Source organism: Cyphellophora europaea, assembly GCF_000365145.1.
Source record: "Cyphellophora europaea CBS 101466 unplaced genomic scaffold supercont1.11, whole genome shotgun sequence".
Lineage (NCBI taxonomy): Eukaryota > Fungi > Ascomycota > Eurotiomycetes > Chaetothyriales > Cyphellophoraceae > Cyphellophora > Cyphellophora europaea.
This window is the reverse complement of record NW_008481799.1, coordinates 613,957-632,860: the sequence shown is the minus strand read 5'-3', so window position 1 is coordinate 632,860 and position 18,904 is coordinate 613,957. Positions and strand designations below refer to the sequence as shown.

General features: G+C 54.8%; 8 protein-coding genes across 8 annotated transcripts; 5 read left to right on the top strand and 3 right to left on the bottom strand.

The window, feature by feature from the left end:
• Window positions 1-125: 125 nt before the first annotated feature.
• Window positions 126-656, bottom strand: HMPREF1541_09911 (uncharacterized protein; the record flags this gene model as incomplete). The annotated part of the gene is made up of 1 exon (XM_008714583.1): window positions 126-656. One exon carries the CDS (start codon window positions 654-656, stop codon window positions 126-128), a length of 531 nt encoding a protein of 176 aa, XP_008712805.1.
• Window positions 657-1,068: 412 nt separating this feature from the next.
• Window positions 1,069-3,018, top strand: HMPREF1541_09910 (uncharacterized protein; the record flags this gene model as incomplete). Its single annotated transcript, XM_008714582.1, has 1 exon — window positions 1,069-3,018. The coding sequence occupies one exon, from the start codon at window positions 1,069-1,071 to the stop codon at window positions 3,016-3,018; it is 1,950 nt and encodes a 649-aa protein (XP_008712804.1).
• Window positions 3,019-4,861: 1,843 nt separating this feature from the next.
• HMPREF1541_09909 (uncharacterized protein) lies at window positions 4,862-6,673 on the top strand (the record flags this gene model as incomplete). The annotated part of the gene is made up of 1 exon (XM_008714581.1): window positions 4,862-6,673. One exon carries the CDS (start codon window positions 4,862-4,864, stop codon window positions 6,671-6,673), a length of 1,812 nt encoding a protein of 603 aa, XP_008712803.1.
• A 376-nt stretch (window positions 6,674-7,049) lies between these two features.
• Window positions 7,050-8,778, bottom strand: HMPREF1541_09908 (uncharacterized protein; the record flags this gene model as incomplete). Its single annotated transcript, XM_008714580.1, has 2 exons — window positions 7,050-8,630; window positions 8,677-8,778. The coding sequence occupies 2 exons, from the start codon at window positions 8,776-8,778 to the stop codon at window positions 7,050-7,052; spliced, it is 1,683 nt and encodes a 560-aa protein (XP_008712802.1).
• Window positions 8,779-10,052: 1,274 nt separating this feature from the next.
• Window positions 10,053-11,449, top strand: HMPREF1541_09907 (uncharacterized protein; the record flags this gene model as incomplete). Its single annotated transcript, XM_008714579.1, has 3 exons — window positions 10,053-10,663; window positions 10,713-10,809; window positions 10,859-11,449. The coding sequence occupies 3 exons, from the start codon at window positions 10,053-10,055 to the stop codon at window positions 11,447-11,449; spliced, it is 1,299 nt and encodes a 432-aa protein (XP_008712801.1).
• A 1,864-nt stretch (window positions 11,450-13,313) lies between these two features.
• On the top strand, window positions 13,314-14,029 carry HMPREF1541_09906 (uncharacterized protein; the record flags this gene model as incomplete). Its single annotated transcript, XM_008714578.1, has 2 exons — window positions 13,314-13,769; window positions 13,868-14,029. 2 exons carry the CDS (start codon window positions 13,314-13,316, stop codon window positions 14,027-14,029), a joined length of 618 nt encoding a protein of 205 aa, XP_008712800.1.
• Window positions 14,030-14,368: 339 nt separating this feature from the next.
• On the bottom strand, window positions 14,369-15,997 carry HMPREF1541_09905 (uncharacterized protein; the record flags this gene model as incomplete). The annotated part of the gene is made up of 1 exon (XM_008714577.1): window positions 14,369-15,997. One exon carries the CDS (start codon window positions 15,995-15,997, stop codon window positions 14,369-14,371), a length of 1,629 nt encoding a protein of 542 aa, XP_008712799.1.
• Window positions 15,998-16,722: 725 nt separating this feature from the next.
• Window positions 16,723-18,633, top strand: HMPREF1541_09904 (uncharacterized protein; the record flags this gene model as incomplete). Its single annotated transcript, XM_008714576.1, has 4 exons — window positions 16,723-17,474; window positions 17,520-17,787; window positions 17,854-18,052; window positions 18,101-18,633. 4 exons carry the CDS (start codon window positions 16,723-16,725, stop codon window positions 18,631-18,633), a joined length of 1,752 nt encoding a protein of 583 aa, XP_008712798.1.
• Window positions 18,634-18,904: the final 271 nt, after the last annotated feature.

The window sequence follows — 18,904 nt, the reverse complement described above, 5'->3', positions numbered from 1 at the left end:
CCTCCATGCCGACTTCGAGCGGAAAATTGATATTGATGCCTCTCGTAAGCTAAGAAGGCGCTGCGATGCCCGGCCGATCCCAACGCAAGTCAGTCAGAACTGCGAATGACGAACATGACGGTGAATCAGCCATCGCCATTGCGGCCTCGTTGTGCCTGAACCTCTGCGCCCAGAAATATGGCACATGCAGCAATAATCGCCGTTGCAGTGACGCCAAAGACAAATTGCGTTTTCACACCGCTTTGCACTAATGCTCTTCGGTGGGCATACTTGACAACTGTGCCCATGTAAATGCCACATCCTGTGGCGAGGCAAGCCAGTGCCAGAAGCCAAAATATGAGCCCCAGCGGATGAGACAGACGCACCTCAAGGTCGGTAGGCTGAGACTTGAGATGAAAATTGATCAAGATCGCGACCGAGACGACAGCTAAGTAAACGGATAATCGGAGCCAGGATAGAAAAGTACGCTCATTGGCACAGTGGTCCCGGGCATCAGAAGACACATTCGGAAATAACAATGGTGCATACAGTGGTCGACTTAGAAAGAGCTTGAAGCGATTGGTGGGAAAGCTGTCGTCAACGGTGATAGTTCGTGTGTAGGGATTGAAGAGGGGATGCCATGCATCCTCGACCTCAGTCTGAATCGCTGTGGCCATGGCTGGTTCTGGCGAAGAGCAAGCGTGGATTAGTCTGGCAGCCACACGACCGACATAGCAGGTCTAATAGATGTAGAGAGAGCGATTGGTGCACCGTAATCAATATCGCTGCTGGGAGAAGAGGGAGTTTGTGAGAAATATTCCGGCGGACGGACAATAGCGCCTACAAGTATTGCGGGGGGGAGTCCCAGGGGCGCACGGCCCACCTAGAGGCGCTTTGCTTCCTTGGGAGTTCGTAGCCGATGCCCTGCACGTGGACATCGAACTCTGATAGAGCTACCAGCTACGACAGATCCGCCTCATGGTCGGTGTCGAAAGGCGTGTTCCTCTTATAATGCCATCTTCGTCCTGCTATCCTCGCCCCACTGTCGCCAGGAGCTCAGACAGGTAGCCAGTGTTTCCATTGATCACCATGCCTACCCCTCCACAGCCAATTCTCGGCCTGGAGCGTGTCTCCAGTCTCTCTCGATCGTTAGGACAGTCGGCGCCCATTGCCCAAGCTTCTCTGGCGCGTGATATCGAAGAAGACACAGATGAGGAGGCGGCCGTGTCCGAGTCTGACTCCGACTATGAGGATGACAACTTACAACCCTCGACCTCTGCCCCAACCGCTACCCACTCTTTCGTCGGCTCTTATCGTCGTCCAAGCTTTTCGGGAGCTGGTAATAGAGCATCCCTCCTTCCACGCCCATCATGGAGAGATTCAGACAGACTTTCGAGGGCAGAGTGGCAACGAGCCATGGAGGAAGAGCGCAGTCTGCTTCGCGACAACGATATAATACCTCCAAAGCATCCGTGGACGGGTGAGGAAAGGAGAAAGAGCATTCTTGGGATCCCTGGAGGCAATTTGAAAGTCCCACCGGACGAAGAAGCAGGCCGGTTGAACGGCGCCGGTGCAGTCACAGAGACTAGTGCACTACTCCCTGACCCTACGAAACCGTATGGTGGTCTCGACGATCCAGAGAATATCAGCAAGCAGTGGGAGGAGGCCGTTAGCGCCGGCAAGATCCAAACGACGTGGCAACGCGAGTCCAAGGTCATCGGCCGTTACGCGGCACCACTCATGATCACCTTTGTTCTCCAGTATTCACTGACTGTCGCTTCTGTCTTCACTGTCGGTCACATTGGCGTGGCTGAGCTCGGAGCAGTGTCCCTCGCCTCAATGTCTGCAAATATCACCGGCTACGCGATATACCAGGGATTGGCCACTTCGCTCGATACCCTCTGTGCCCAAGCCTATGGATCTGGGCGAAAGAAGCTGGTGGGCTTGCAAATGCAACGCATGATCTATTTTCTTTGGGCTATAACCATTCCGATCGCGATAGTTTGGCTATTGGCCGACAAGATTCTGGAGGCCCTGGTCCCGGAAACAAGAGTAGCACATCTGGCTGGTCTGTATCTAAAGGTTGTCCTGCTGGGGGCACCGGGATATGCAGCCTTCGAGGCTGGGAAGCGCTTCTGCCAAGCACAGGGCCTATTTTCTGCTTCCCTTTGGGTACTGCTTATTTGTGCACCGCTCAACGCTTTCATGAACTGGCTTTTTGTGTGGCATTTCCAGTGGGGCTTCGTTGGGGCGCCAATCGCGGTCGCCATTACCGACAATCTGCTGCCAATAGGCCTCTTCCTTTACGTTCGCTTTGGAAGCAAACACGGCATGTCATGTTGGAATGGATTCACAAGAAAAGCGCTGCACAACTGGGGTCCGATGATCAAGCTGGCTATCCCCGGCTTAATAATGATCGAGGCCGAGTGTCTAGCATTCGAGATCCTGACATTTGCTTCCAGCTACTTTGGAGAGGAGATTCTCGCTGCGCAGTCGGTTCTGGCTACCCTGACTTCGCTGACGTTTCAGATTCCGTTCCCGCTGTCGATCGCGGGCTCGACACGAGTGGCGAATCTCATTGGCGCCACGCTTGCTGACGCGGCCAAGGTGAGTATGAGAGTGACAGTGGTTGCAGCCACCTTGGTTGGCATTATGAATGTTACGCTTTTGTCGGCCTTGAAGGATTACATTCCGCGTTTGTTTACCAGCGATCCCGAAGTCATCAGGGTCGTATCAGAGATCCTACCGCTTTGCGCAGCTTTCCAGTTGTTCGACGCCTTGGCAGCCTGCTGTAACGGCATGCTACGTGGACTCGGTCGACAAGAATTCGGAGGCTACGTGCAGTTGTTTTGCTACTATGTGTTTGCCCTGCCAATCTCTTTCGGCACAGCGTTCGGCGCAGGATGGGGCCTCTGGGGCCTGTGGACGGGCGTCGCCATGGCGCTCGGACTTGTTGCTCTCATTGAATTCATCTATCTAGGTCGGACGGACTGGGAGCGGAGCGTCGAGGAAGCGAGGGCCAGAAATATGGCTGACTGAGACATGCGGCCATACAGGATATCTGACTCGAACTAGATCAGGTGGAATTGGATCGCGAATGAAGTATGTGAACTCGACCAAGACCTACTCCAGACAGAGTATTCAAGCTGTGGAAGCATTTTGGGGCCATTGTAGATATCACAGCCAATAGCCAAAACTTCTCTACTTGTATAGAAATTGGGCCAAGGGTTTATCCTTTCTGGGCAAGCGGAGACCTGGCGTACAGCGATACTATCTTGTTGATGCCCCATTACATGCATACAGATGGCGGCGGCGTGCCAGGATGAGCATAGAGGTATCTCTGCCTTATTGCCATGGCCCTCCATCTTGCAGTCTCAACACTTACCGCACAACCGCGCAACTCTGCCTCACACACAGCGTTTCGCATTCGGATCGTACCAGTCAGATCTCGGATGAGATGATGCGATTGGCGTTACAGCTTACACCTGCTTGACGGCTTCCCGTCCGCATCTCACTGGCTAAGACAGATTAGGCGCGCAAGCCCGCTGGCATGCGGCTCTATGCAGACGTATGGTGCGCTGATCCTGGTCTAGAGCCTCATCAGCCCCTATGGGGCGGACTCACAACTGACATAGCGTCCATATTGCCATCTCGACCATGTTGGGACAACATGGCATTAGCATTAGCATTAGCATTCGCACCTAGCGCCTTTGACAGGTAACGCCGTTTCCGCACCTCCTTCCAAGGAATTCTGTGTTATCGTTCGGCGAGGCGATGATGAGCAAAAAGACTACGTGTTTTTCGGGTGACGATGTGTGGCATGGCAATGCCGGCCCACTGGACCACTAGCAATACCACTGTCATCAAGTCAGAGCCGATCTGTGATCAGCTTGCCTGCCTATAGCCCACTCTTGCGAGGCAACATGCCATGCCACAGAGCGTGCTCGCCTTGAACCGTTAATGGGTCCTGAGAGCAGCCACTTCTATCCACGCCCAGGTGCCCGACAAGCATGGCAGCAAACCACGGCAGAGTGGAGGGCTCGCTGGTCCCCATATAGCGACATCCAGTACCCATCCTTGTTGCAATCACTGTCACGGTCGTTCACCAAAGAGCCAAAGGAAATGCTTCCAATGATAGCACACGCTTTGAGTACCCCAGTCCAGATTATGAAGCATTTCCTGGCAGTCAATGCGCGCTTTGTGATGTAACTAGATGGCCCTTTCTTGCTACATTACTGACCTTTGTTATACCACACCTCAGATATCCTTTGTACTCCCCTCTGACACCCATCATCTTTGTGACCATACCCCACCTTCATACCCCCCCCGGACCCGTCGGCATAGCACAGTGACAGCAAACGACATCATCCGACTCGCCTGCTCTCCCATCCGAGCGCAGGCAACGAAAGCAAGGCACCACGCAGGCACGCCTCCATAGTCGGACCAAACGTTTCATGTCACCCGCCTCAGTACCTATAGTTGAGCCGCACCAATGTCACCCCGTCGTTTTCCGTCACTTCACTCCCCCTCTCAGAAGAGGGGCAACACCTACCACAGCCAGATGGACGATGTCCCAGGCTCCATGCCAAGCCGAACAAGTTCAGACGTAAGTACACAAGACATTGCCTCCCTCCGAAGCCTGGTCGACGAGCACCTCTTGCATTGTCGCTCCAGCTCGCCACCTTCGCCCATCACTGACAACGATAAATTCTTGCGCCTGTCGGCCTCGACATCGGACGGAAGCAAACCCAGTCCCACAATAGAGCGCAAGCCTCTTGCTCACAACAACTTGCAGTCTCTGTCTTCGTTCGCTTACCTGGTCACGGCCAACCAACCACCACAGTCTCCGCCGCGATCGACCAACACATGTCCACATAGCAATATGAGCTTCAACGCGCCGGATATCGCGCACCACGCACCCAACAAACACCACTCCAGCGCAATCAACACTCCCAACACATCCTCTCGCGCCGCCTCCGTTGCCTCATGCGGCTCTCGCGACAGCACGCTCTTGGCCCCTCAATACAACCAAGACAGCAGCCAAGATGAAATCCAAACTTCCAACCCCGGCGACCCATCCGATCCTGAATCCAGCCTCACCAAGCCCGCCGACTGGAAATCCACCACCCACGAGCTCCTCATCATGGGCACCCTGGCGCTCGCCTCACTTCTCGTCGCCCTGGACGCCGACATCCTCATCGCGGCCCTTCCCCTCCTCTCCGCCTCCCTCTCCGCGAACACCACCACCGCATTCTGGGCCGGCTCCGCCTACCTCCTCCCTTACGCCGTCGTGCAGCCCTTCCTCGCCTGCCTCTCCGACATCTTCGGGCGCCGCCCCATCCTGCTCCTCAGCCTGGGGCTTTTCGTCATGGGCAGCATCCCCTGCGCCTTGGCCGACACGATAGCGACCCTCCTCGCGGGCCGCGTCATCCAGGGCGTCGGCGGCGGCGGCATCGTCGCCCTCGCCCAAGCCGTCTACACAGACATCGTGCCGCTGCGCCAGCGCCCCAAATGGTTCGGCATCGTGCTGCTCGCGTGGGCGGTGGGTACGATGATCGGCCCCGTCGTCGGCGGCGCCCTCGCCGACATGGCCCCTGACGGCTGGCGCTGGTGCTTCTGGATCAACCTCCCCATCGGCGTGCCCGCCATGCTCGCCAGCTGGTTTTTGGTTCGGCTGCGCCCGGCCGAGAGTCCATTGACGCTGTCGCAGAAGCTGCGCACCGTCGACTACGGCGGCGGCGTCCTCTTCATGGGCAGCGTCACCTCCGCTCTCGTCGGCGTCAGCTGGGGCGGCAACCAATACCCCTGGGCCAGCGCCCCCGTCCTGGCGCCCCTCGTGCTGGGGCTGCTGGGCCTCGTGGCCTTCGCCGCCCACGAGCGCCACGTGGCGCGCTACCCGTTCGTGCAGCGCAGCGTCTTCCCCGACGCGAGCGCCGTCATTTTGTTCATCCTGGCTTTCCTGTACGGCCTCGTCCTCTTCCTCGCCCTCTACTACATCTGCTTCTACTTCAGCGCGGTGCGCCTCGCGAGCGCCACGGTCGCCGGCGCCAACATGATCCCCGCGCTCGCCCTCGCGCTGCCCGCCAGCATCGTCTGCGGCGTGCTCATGACGCGCTGGGGCCGCTTCCGCTGGGCCACCTGGTCGGGCCACGCCCTCGAGCTGCTGGGCTACGGTTTGACCATCATGTTCGACGAGGACACGCCCGTGGCCATCTGGGCCGTCGTGCTTTCGGTGATTGGCTTGGGGAGTGGCTTCAGTCTCAGCTCCATCAATTTCGGCGTGCAGACGACGACGCGCAGCGACCGCGAGAGCGCCGCGGCGACGGTCATGTATACCTTCATGCGCAGTGTGGGCATGTGTGTGGGCGTCAGTGTCGGGAGCACGATTTTCCAGAACGTTGCGGGCGACGCACTCGCGAGTCGTGGCAGGGATGCGGGTATCGCGCAGAATGCCGAGGCGTTTGTGCTGAGGGAGCTGGTGTTTCGGGATCCTGGCGATGAGGTTAGAGTGGACGTGGTAAGGTCGTTTGTCGTGGGCATGCGGGCGGTGTTTATTGTGTTGACGGCCGTTAAAGCGGTGGCGCTGTTGTTGAGTCTAGGGGTGGGAAGGAGGAGTATGGATCGGGAATTGGATGGGAGGTATAGAGCTGCGGGTGGAAAGGGGGAGAAAGGGCAGCAGTCGCAGCATCGATGATATGGATGTGTGTGGGATTTGGCTCGGGTTCTGGATGCTCGATTTCGGGGTCATGAGAAACTGCGAATATTTGAAGAATCAATACTGGCCTGTCTTGGACCCTCGCATGTTGGAGTGCGGGTTAGCAAGCGAAGAAATATGAAAACCTGCTATATCAGCCGTGTTACCAGTGTTCAAGTCGTGCCTGGTTCGTGGGGTGTGAGACGAGGATGCTGAGTAATTTGTTTCTCTCGATACAGTGATATTAGATCAGTCCGGCCATGTCCGCACAGCCGGAACACGATGGGTGTCGTAGCATCGACCTTAGATTCGCCGTCTGTTGGTTGCTATCATGGAGCAAGGAGTGTTATACACAAAGTCTGGTCGTCAGCCTTCCCTACATTCTCCCAAGCTTCCACTTAGAGATGCGGTTCTGTACATCCTCCCAATGGATCTGCTTTTTGTACTTGCCTTCAGGGTCCTCTCCTTCCTGAATCACAACTGTCGGAGCACCCGTCCCGTTGCCCTTATTGTACACGTGGCCACCGAACACCTGCCGAGCAACCCGTCTGAGGTCGTTGACGGTCAGTGCATCGATCTTGGCACACATCTCTTGTACGCCAACTTTGCGACCGTGTACTTGGACTTGTCTGCCTAGATCCTCCAACTCCACTAGGCGAGACTCGAGGTTCATCAAGAGTGAAAAGCGCAGTTGGTTCTTGGCGCGGTTGACTTCATTCTGCTGCATGGCGTAGAAGCCAGTGTCGAGGGTCAAGGCTTGCAACTCTCTGCACATGACATCGACCATGTGTCCAACGCGCCCGGGTTCGCAAGCTGCTGCAATGCCGAAGAGGCCAGAGTCGGTATATGAGTGGTTGAAAGCAACGCAACTCTCGACCCAACCATGCTGGTTGAGGACGTTGGTATAAAGTCGCGAGTACATGCCCTTTCCGGGACCCCCAGCTGAGAATGACCCACCGCCGCCAAGCAGAGTCTGCAGGGTTGCGAGCGCATAGATGTCATCGGAGGATATTGGTAGGGCCTCAAAGGCAATGTGAATGTATGAGAGGGGCATTGATAGATTGTTTTGGGGAACGGGGAGTTTTGGTAAAGCCAGATAGCCGCCGGTGTAGTGTGAGGGCTGGCTGAGGTCGTTTACAGGAGCAGGCTGGAGCATGGAAGGGTCGAGAGGAGAAACCGTTGCTTGGTGAGGAGCGGAGGTTGAGAAGTTGCTGAGGCCGATCTTGGAGAGGAAGGACTTGCTGGTCGATTGTGGTAGATTGGGTTGGTTGGGTTGTGTGAATGCTGAATCTGAGGCAGATTGGCTCTCGGCTTCCGGGCTCTTCTTCATGTCACCAAAATACTGCTCCACTAGTTTCACTGCATCTTCGTGCTTGGTCCCAGCGTAGGCGACGACCATGCGTTCAGGTTTGTAGAATTGGTTCCGGTATTTCTGAATCACATCTCGAGTAATGCTGGGTAGCCGCTCCTTCGGACATAGCAAAGGGTTGCCCAACGTATTTTCTCTATACGCGGTCATGTGTAGTAGCTCGGGAATGATCAGATCTGGCTTGGCCCAAATTTCATTGATCTCGTATGCGGCTGTGTCGAGCTGCTGCTGGACCTCTTCCTCCGTAATCAATGGATCTCGGATCGTCTCGGCTAGCAGAGCGGTCGTGGTTGGAACAGCAGAGTTAAAAGTGGCCGACTGATACATCAGTGCTTCTCTCGACGAGGCGCACTGAATGTTGCCTCCTAACGTCTCTAGGGCTTCCAACATCTGATCGCCCGTTCTTGACTTCGTGGATTTGAACGCCAGCCGATCTACGATATGGCTGACTCCGCGTAAGCTTTCATCTTCAAATCTTGATCCAGCTTCGATGTAGACACCGACGCCAGAGAAGGGGCCTGGTAATGACTCGGTCGCGACGCGGACGCCATTGGGAAGAGTAGTGATGTGGTCGAGCTCAACGGGATCCTGGCAGGTGTCAGTGTTTGCGGAATCATGTAATGATCAGACGTACTTTCTGAGCAGCATTGATGGTTGCGTATGGTCGTGCCGGCGGGGACGGCAGCTTTGATGCAACGCGGGCATCGCGCAGAGCCCGGACTGCTGCTGTTCGCATTGCGGCGACTGTGGTGCTGAGATGGATTTTCGTCGGATAGAGCCGTTCTTCAATGGCTCATCGCACAGCTTATGCGACTCGGACGCTGTGAGATGCTGGTATCAGATCTATTGTCCCTCTCGACAAGACCAGAAGCAACGGCAGTATCACTGGCGGGCGGGTGTAAATCTGATCAAGTGGCACTCGGTCAATTTCTCCATTCGCTGCAGGGAGAAGCCGAGTCGGAAAAAGCTTCCCAGTCGCCCGGGATCTTGAAGTATACCCGGATTTAGCCGGCTTTAGAGGCTTAGCGCACCATGTCAAGCCCCAAGGGTCGGCTCTAGGCGGTCCAGGCTTGACGCTGTGTTAAAGCCCGCTGTAACTTCTCATTGACCCTGCGTCAATGGCGCAACCTACGTCTACCGCTTGGACCGTCTAGATCCCCTCGCCCCCTCTCCGCCTTGTCTGCCCCAAAAAGAGGCCGGCGGTAGAAGCACGAAAGTCAGCAGAAAGGCGAATATGTCTGATTTGCATTGAAGATCTACTTTGATTGCGTTTCCCCCTCACTTCGCATCATATTCGGCCTCCCAGTCTGTGCCACTCGACGACCAAAGTCCAGTCTTACACATCACACCTCAGCTGCAATCCGCCTGACCACCCTCAAGACCACAATCTCCGTTTTGACCGATCGCTGTTACCTACCAGTCCACAATCGTCTTTCCAGGAAAGCGCCTTGTTGCGTGTCTGGACGTCTGCGTTTGCCAGTGTCTGCCTTGTTTCCTTAGACCAACAGCATCGCAGTTGCCATCAGCCTATCACTGCTGTGCCTCCTGGTTTCACCCGACCACCGCTACCAGCTTCTCGGCAACTAACTCATGCTGTCTCCGTCTATCTCGGTTCCCACGCCCGAAGGTGCAAACCTACACCCAACCAGCTCACGTCGCAGAGCCTTAAGCTACCTGCGCCACCTATCCCACTCGAGTCAAACAAGGTCAGGATCCGGTAGCCCTACAGGCGCAGAGTCTCCAAGAACCTCGCCCCGCTCCTACTTCCACCGTTCTGTCAGTTACCCTGATCCCCGTATCCAGCCTGCTCCTTCACACCCTCGCCGACGAAGCCGATCTCGATCCCACGAACGAGAGGCGACGGATCGCCTGCTGGATGAGGCAGTCAGCCGTCTAAATATTAATACTTCTGAGCTCCGCCCACCCTCCCCAACCGGTGGTGAGACTACCAATACTGATAACGAGGCGGCTCCTGTGGAAGCTCAGCCAACCGATCTCAACCTCGACGAGATGGCGAGAACCAGCAGAGTCACGTCGGGTGCTGCAGCTTCATTGATGGACTCGAATACGCGCCCGAGAGCGACGAGGACTGTCACGGCGGAATCAGCCACGTCCACCGCCGATGCGAGCGGAGCGGGTCCTGGAGTTGAGCCAAAGTCGACGGCACTGCCCGCGATCCGCTTCTTTCCGCACCAAGAAGTTCGCAGCAATGGCAGGCAGTCTTTGAACTTTGGACCCGTGTCACGAACGTTACCAAGCGACGAGTCCATTATTCGTGTCGGCCGCTACTCTGAGCGAGAAGGCATCCCCAATCCCAATCCTATGGGTCCGTCAGACGCCCCTGTTGGATTCAAGTCAAAAGTTGTATCTCGAAAGCATTGCGAGTTCAGCTATGCGCAAGGGCAATGGTATATCAAGGATGTGGCCAGTTCTTCCGGCACTTTCCTCAATCATATCCGCCTGAGCCCACCCAACACGGAATCTAAACCATTTCCTGTCAAGGATGGTGATATCGTGCAATTGGGGATTGATTTTCGGGGTGGCGAGGAGATGATCTTCCGTTGCGTTAAGATTCGAATTGAATGCAATCGGTCATGGCAAAAGAAGCCTAATAATTTCAAGTATGGCCCCCTATCAACCATACTTTGGTATATTCTGACAATACTATAGCAAGCAGCGCCATGCTCAACTCCAGATGCTCGCAAAGGACCAGCCCGCAGCTGACGCAAGCAGCGGTGAATGTTGTATATGCCTCGGTCGCATTGCGGTAAGTCCTTTCTACTGAAAGCCTGATATTACCCTCTGACAGCTGCTAGCCTTGTCAATTTCTCTTTGTTGCTCCGTGCGCTCATACATGGCACTACAAATGCATAAGGCCACTTCTCGAGGGCAAGAATCACAATTACGTACAGTTCCAATGCCCGAATTGCCGTGCTTATTGGGACCTAAATGCGGATGTTGATGTTGACATCGACATGGACGATGACTCAGCAGCGGAAGCAGAAGATCAGCCTGCGAATGGCAACGGTCAGGTTTCTGAGCCCACGGGAGAGTCCGGGGCCACGAATGTCGTCGTTACCCCTGCTGCTGCTGAAGATACTGCCGCGGATAGCCAAACGCGCAATGGCACTTTGCTTTCACGTCGCCAAGCGAACAAGCCCGAGTCCTCAGAGATCGCCTCCGTCTCTCAAGCGATTGATACGCCTCGAAGAAGTGGTGATGATGGAGCGAACCTCGAAACCACACGGACGCAAACGCCTGACAGCGGAGATCGCAACGTCAATGGTGCCGAAGGACCATTGACACCTCGCAACGATGTTGGTCCGTTCATACTAGACGGAAGTGCCGGCCGAGCTTCAGGGCGTCGAGTCACAGCAATCAATGAGGTGACCGAAAGCGATTCCTGAGAATGGAGCGGTCGAGCGGACTAATTCAAAATTCGATATGTGCAGCGGGTCATAGGCGAACGCGGCGTTACGTCCTATGAGACGAAGATAGTGTGGGCTTCAGCGAATCCGCGGGACAGTTTCGGTGTGCATTATTCTACATGTCTATGACTTGAGCATCTCTTACCTACGATAGAGCCCGGGCAAATTGCGACAGCATCAGGGTCCAAGTGCTTTTCGCTTTCTTTCTTTCCTTCCTCAGCGTCCGAACAGCTACCGGTCAGCTTGCTCATCGAGCATATGCAGGCGACACAACTCGGAACGTACTCCGCTGACCCCGTTCAAGCCTGTTTGATACTCAACTTGCCATTCCGCCCTTTCACCCATTCAATACATCCTCTTCTCTGCAACTCTGACTCCACCTACTTTCACATCTCTTCACGTCTTCGAGCCCCTTGTTCTGCTGAACTGTTGCCGCAGCTATGTCACTGTGTCACTGACACTAACTATGCCGCTAGGCAACAGCTTACTCATGCTCTGCTAGCCACACATTCAACTAGGCTCCCTCTGTGATTGGCCAGCTACAGTGACAAACACAGAACACTTCACCGTGGTGTCTTCACCGTGGTGTCTTCACCCAATGTCATCTCTGCCGTTTGCACCTCTCACCGCCTGAGATTTGCCAGGTTCTCACAACTACTTAATAGACGCTCCTCCCTCGGTCGATGACCTTTGTCCTCATCGTTCCAACTTACTTCAGCAACCATCGCCACCACCAACACCATCAACACCGGCACCAACACCACCACCGCCAACGCCACCACCGCCACCAATACGACCCCCCATCTTCCTCCTTATACCTCATCTAGAAGGTCTTGGTTTGATCTCTACCAACTTCAACGACCAGCCTTTCATAAACTTATTCAAACGCACCACGCGCTCTTCCCTCGAGGACGTCAAGCTCTTGTCATGGCTAGCCTCGAGTTCGCCCACAACAATTTTCCGAAGTGGATGCTAGGCTATGCGGACACTCGAGATGGTTCTGACAAGACCAGCTCCGGCTGCAACAAGCGTCACGTCAATTTTCATGCAAATGCCGACACTAGCATCCACGGCCGTGTCACCATCCTCTCACCAACCGACATTAAATGTTCCATAAACTTCCCATCAACGAGGTAGACATCCAGGTCACAGACCAGTCGACGAGGTCTTCGGAGGCATCTACCAGTCGACGGTGTGTTCCGCGACTCCCATGCTGGCCACAAGTTCCAGGCCAGCAGCACCGCAGCTCAAACTGGAGGCTCCCGCATGGTACGTGGTGTCGATCGTACAGGGAATTATATCAAACATTCAATTTAGTGGGACTGGAAGTAGAAATACACGTCCTACCACACCATCCACATATCAACGAACGAGGAACCTCGAAGGAAGTGTCAAACCTTCGGGGTTGCCCGGGGAGTAAATCGATCACCGTACCCTTCATCGTCAACGATGAGGACGCACATCGTTTCGGGGAAGGAAGCTTGACGTTGGCATCATACAAGAACGGTGGGGGGGTTAAAGCCTCAGGTACCAGCACCTGATTTCTGCAAGACACCCCACCCTGGTCTGGGAATTGCTCCCTGGCCCGCGAAGTACCCCAGACTTGGCAGTGCAAGGGTGCCTCGCAACATGGATCCGTGGGCGTAACGGCTCAAACACCCCCGCATAGCCTCAGCCTCGGTTCGGTAAGTATGCAAGCACTCTACCCGACTCACACGCTCCTATATTCACAAGATAGGAGCCTTCAAGGAGGAACAGACTGCTTTTCGCGACTATCAGAAGACATATCCATCCCCGTCCCCACCTAAACGCGTGCCGCCAAACTTCCGCCTCCAGTTCCACCATGACTAACAAGAAACCCTCCGCCTCCACCCCCGCCTCCGGCCCGGACTCCACATGGACCACCACGCCCACCACCCTCCGCCCCAACCGCCGGTACATCACGACGCACGACCCCCAAACCGGCAAGTCCATCTACGCCGCCTCCCCACCCCAGATATACGCCCGCACGCCCGCCCTCGGCGGCATGGCGCGCTCCTTCGCCACCGACCGCATCCCCGTCGACTTCACCGACGAAGGGGACGTCAAGCGCTACCGTGGCGGCACGGAGAGCGCGGCCAGCTACCGGCAACGCCATATCGTCGTGCCCGATGGCGGCGTGAACCTCGTGGTGGTGGATCTGCTGCCCGGAGCGGAGTCCGGGATGCATCGCACCAAGAGTGTGGATTTCTCGATTTGTGTGCTGGGGGAGATTGTGCATGAGTTGGATTCGGGGGAGACGAGGGTTTTGTTGCCTGGGGTAAAGTTTTTTTTTTCTCTCCTTTTTCTCTCCAGTGTTTGAGTTTATCGGAGTGTGAATGAGAGGTGCTAATGATGGTTTTGCTTGCGTTTGCACAGGACCATATCGTGCAGCGAGGAACGATGCACAAGTGGATCAACGGCTCGAAGACGGAGCCGGCGAGGTTCGTGGCGGTCACGGTGCCGGCGGCGGAGTTTGAGATTCCGGGGACGGGGGGGAGGATGTTGGAGGAGGAACACTTGCCGAAGGCGAAGCTCTAGTTGGTCCGAGGAAGTTCCAAATTCCAAAGACTTAAAGACACGGACTGTCCAAACGCGAAAGGTGTGTTCCGGCCATCAACGTACGTTTCCACGGCAGGGACAACTCGGGGCTTCTTTAGCTTATGCTGTGCTTGAGCACCAGGAGTTTCGATGTGTCATTCCTACTGAAGAGTACGGCGGTGATGGTCTTCGAGACTCGGATTAAGTGTCAAGTTGCTCACCTGCACACCATCTGGAGTGGCTGTGATACGGGATGACCAGTTGCTGCTGGGTATGCATTCTTTCCTCCTAGGGGAGGATTGGTAACAAATATCCCTGCACCCGGGGGTCAACTCCCTCTCATTCCTCCTCTCTCAACCCTGCGGCCGCCGGTCCAATCAGTTGCGTTCCATCCTTTGCGAACCGACTGCCATGGATCGGACAATCCCAGCTCTTTTCGCTGTCGTTCCAGCACACCACTCCGCCCAAGTGCGGACACAGTGCGCTGCGTTTACTGACATTGCCATTCTCATCCTTGTAGACTGCGATCGGCTTTTTTCCCGTCGCATTCAAGACGCCGCCTTTGCCCCTGGCCAAATCCTCGATGTCAGCGATATCTGTCTGCAGAAATCGCTTGTACTGCGCATTGATCTGAACATCATGCTTGAGCATCGAAGGCACGCTCTTCGCAAGCGTCGCCTTGCGCTTCGGATCATATACATCCGCCCACGAATTCTCCTTGCCCAGTATCAAGTCGGAGATCAGCTTGCCAGCCAGAACACCGTGCGTGAGACCGTTGCCACTGTCTCCGGTGATGATGTATCGGTGGTCAGCGCCCGAGTTCTTACCGATGAAGGCCATGTAGTCGACCGGCTCGAAAATCTGTCCGGACCAGCGGTAGTCGACGGGTCCTGCGCGGGTGAAGCGTTCCCGCGTCCAAGTCTCGAGTTCAGCGTAGCGCGCGTCTTGCTCGTTTTCTTGGCCGACTTTGTGGTCGCAGCCACCCACAACGAGGTAGTCCCATTCCGCATCGCAAGACGTGAGCCGGATGTATTTGTAGACTTCGGCGGTGTCGTAGATTAGACAGTCTTCAACGCTGCCCTTCGGGACACGAATCGCGATGCAGTAGGTTCGAAGGTACACCATCTCAGCGATGACGCTCAGCTTTTGCAGCGGTACGCAAGTTGCCTCGACCGAGTCGGTGCAGGTAATAGTATGGCCGTTGGCAGTCTCGATCGTAACTCCTGTGGGCCCGAGGTGAGTATGTACGACGGGTACAGTGACGCCCGACTCGCTGACGTTCGTCGCGCGTCTTTGAGAATAGCCTGTGAAGTTCGGTTGGTTCTTGAGCCATTTGAGGAGGCCATTCAAATATTTTGTAGGGTGGAAGGTGGCCTGGTGACCAAAGACCGCGGTGGCCCGTTGATCTACGCCGCCATCCCAGCCCTGGATCTTCAAGCCTTCTTGGAAGCTCGCATCTAGACCAAGCTCGCGTGATTTGTTGACTTCATCCTGCAGCATCTTGATGTCTTTCTTGTGATCTTCGGTTCCCACAGGATATTGCGATACTGTATAACCTTTGAGAATCCTATATTCGCAATCGATATTCAACTCGCGCGCCACGTCCCCCACATGCTGCAAAGCCCATTGATGAGACTCAGCAGCAACCTTTGCACCATCCTTGCCGAACTTGGAAGCGATAGCTGTATAGCCATCGTCGAGATTGGAGGCAAGATGACCTGAAGTTCGACCTGACTCTCCTGAGAGAAAGTTACGTGCCTCGATCATCGTGACCGATTTGCCCTGCTTTACCAGATGGTAGGCGGTGGATACACCAGAGATTCCCGACCCAATAACGCATACATCATCGGAGACATCTGCCGTCAACTTTGGGAACTCTGGTCGGTTGGAGTACGGGTCAGTGTGCACCCAGACTGGCGTAGTCTCGCCAGAAGTGTCTAGAAAGCTTGAAGGGTTCAAATCAGCCATGGAGGCAAAGCTCCGTCCGGTAACAGGACGAAGCAGTACGCGAGACTTCTGACTGTTTGTGAAGATGCGCTGGCAGGTCCGGAGGGCGAAGAGAGAACTCATCGAGCTGAATCAATCCCACCTTGCGGCAGCGCGCAGAATTTTGGGCCATGAGAAGCATTTGGTTTGTGTCACGACACGCCTCCGACTCGTCGGAAATACCAGCAGCACTCATCTCTCGTTCTGAGCTCCTTGTGTAGGTGAGATGCGTCATGAATAATCTGTGCCATTTGACTGGCGGGACGGAATTGCGGATGTTAAGGAAATGGATTTCCGATCCCCACCGTAGATCAGGTACGACGCTGCACTCCATCATGTATTCATCCATATCTTCGCTCTCCTAAAAGGCGTCACGACACATGTAATCATACATTATGCGCGTGGCACGTCAACACATCTCCGGGCGAATCTGTTTTGCCCGTTGAACTGGTCAAGTCCACGGGAGTGGAGTTTTGTTTCTATCAAGAATACATGATATGACCAACCACTTAATTCTACTGGCCGGAAGGTGAGTTGCGGAATCTCTAGTCAGCATCATGTATGCAGTTTAGCCTGGCTTCTTCGCTGGACTGATCAGAGCTGCGGGTGCGGAAATACCGTGATCGAAACCAGGTCTCAAAGTCCCGAGGTAATATAGCTGAGGTCGCCTCCGAAGGGGGCTGCGCTACCTTTTACACACCAGAACCATGCAGACCGCCTCACAAGCCATGCAAGACATTGCCGGTGCCGCAGGGATTGACCCTCGGCCCATGCAGAGGACATCGTTGTTTCAGGGTGCTAATGAAGGACCAGCAATAACAGCTGCAAAGATCTCCGGCACCGTTCAAGGCGGCAAGCGCGTCGACGATGGGCCGTACCACACGAACAACGATGCGATTCCCTGGCCAGCACCCGATCATAGCAAGACAGTCGGCGGCCTCCCTTTGGCCTCTGACATCTTCCTCTTTCAGAAGCAACAAGCATTCAACCGGCACAAGCTCCTGGAAAGAATGGTCCATCCTTGTGGGAGTGGTGCGTTTGGTCACTTTGAGACCACCAAAGATATGTCGCATCTTACCAAGGCCGACTTTCTGAGCGGTGTCGGCGTCAAGACCCCTATCTTCCTCCGTTACTCAACAGTGACTCTTGGACGCGAGTTTCCTGATCTTGCCAGAAATCCGCGTGGTTTCGCTGTCAAGTTCTATACTGGCGAGGGAAACTATGACCTTGTCGGACTGAACTTCCCGATATTCTTCTGTCGCGACCCGATTCAGGGGCCAGACGTCATCAGGTCTCAAGGACGCCGACCAGACAACTTTCTACTTGACTATAATGCGACCTTTGATTTACTAGCACATACTCCCGAAGGTAATCACGCTGGAATGATGTTCTTCAGCGACCATGGCACGCCGAACGGCTGGAGAAACAATCATGGCTATGGGTGCCATACTTTCAAGTGGTGAGTCAGCCGGCTTCGCCCCATGCCTGTGGTTGACAAGGATAGGGTAAATGCCAAGGGTGAATTCGTCTACGTCAAGTATCATTTTCTTGCCGATCAAGGCCAGAAGCAGTTTACTCGCCAGGAGGCAGTGGAAATGAGCGGCATCGACCCAGATTATTCGAAGCGTGACCTGTGGCAAGCTATTGAGAAAGGCGAGGATATTTCGTATACCGCGCACGTCCAGATCATGAAGCCTGAAGAGGCTGATCCTGCCGAGTTGGGATTCGATCCATTTGATGTGACGAAGGTTTGGCCGAGGAAACGATTCCCCGTAAGTGATTTCAGCCTCTCGAGTGTTTTGTTGCTCGAGAATTAGTAATGCTAATATATGACATAGATGCAAGAGTTCGGCAAGTTGCGTGTGACCAAGAACCCTGAGAACTTCCACAGGGATGTGGAGCAGGTCGCCTTCTCTCCTGGAGCAATGGTTCCCGGCATCGAGGATAGCCCTGATCCGCTTCTGCAATTCCGCATGTTCTTCTATCGCGATGCCCAATACCATCGTCTTGGGAGCACGAACTACCATCAAATCCCCGGTCAGTATGCTCCATCCCGAGGGTGACTTTAAACTGATAACATGATAGTCAACTGCCCATTCATGGCAAAGTCATTTTCGTCTTTGAACTTTGACGGGACCATGCGCGTTGATGCCAACCATGCCGGCAACCTAGATTACGCACCAAACTCGTTCGACCCCATCGACCGCTTCCGAAGCGATGTAGCCGAAGCACCATATCACGTGGCCGATAACGTCGTGTCTCGCAAGTCCCATTTCCACCACGAAGGCAAGCTCTCCGAGTACGATCAACCTCGTGAGCTGTACGAGCGCGTCATGAACGATGAGGCACGCGCTCACCTCCACTCCAACACCGCTGTCATGCTGGACCAGGTCAGTGAGAAAACTATCCAAGTCAGATATTTGGCGCAGCAATACCTCATCAGCAAATCCTACGCTCGGGCTATCTATGATTTGTTGAAGAACAAAGCGTTCCAATTCAGTGAAGTCGAGGAAATGGCTAAAGGGGCAGAGAAGATGACGCACACCCCGAGGTTCCTCCCGAGCAAGGCGACGGATCGACTGGTTGGAAAGCCAGCTGTGGGTATCTATAACAGCTGAGCTGGGTTGGAGTACTGCACTTTTTAAACAAGTAACTTGATGATCATGCTAGTATAGTAACCTTCGAAAAGGAATTACTTCTGTGCTCTGAACTAGTGTTAATCAAGAGCGCAGTGTAGAGAATTCGAATTTGTGAGCAAAACACATTCGCGACGAATAGTATATGCTCGTTCTTCTTGCAGAGGTATAACGCATGAATCCATGCACCAGTGTGAAAAGGGGGAGATATGTGGGTTCGAAAGCTTTTCCAACCCGTCCAAGTCGTCGACAG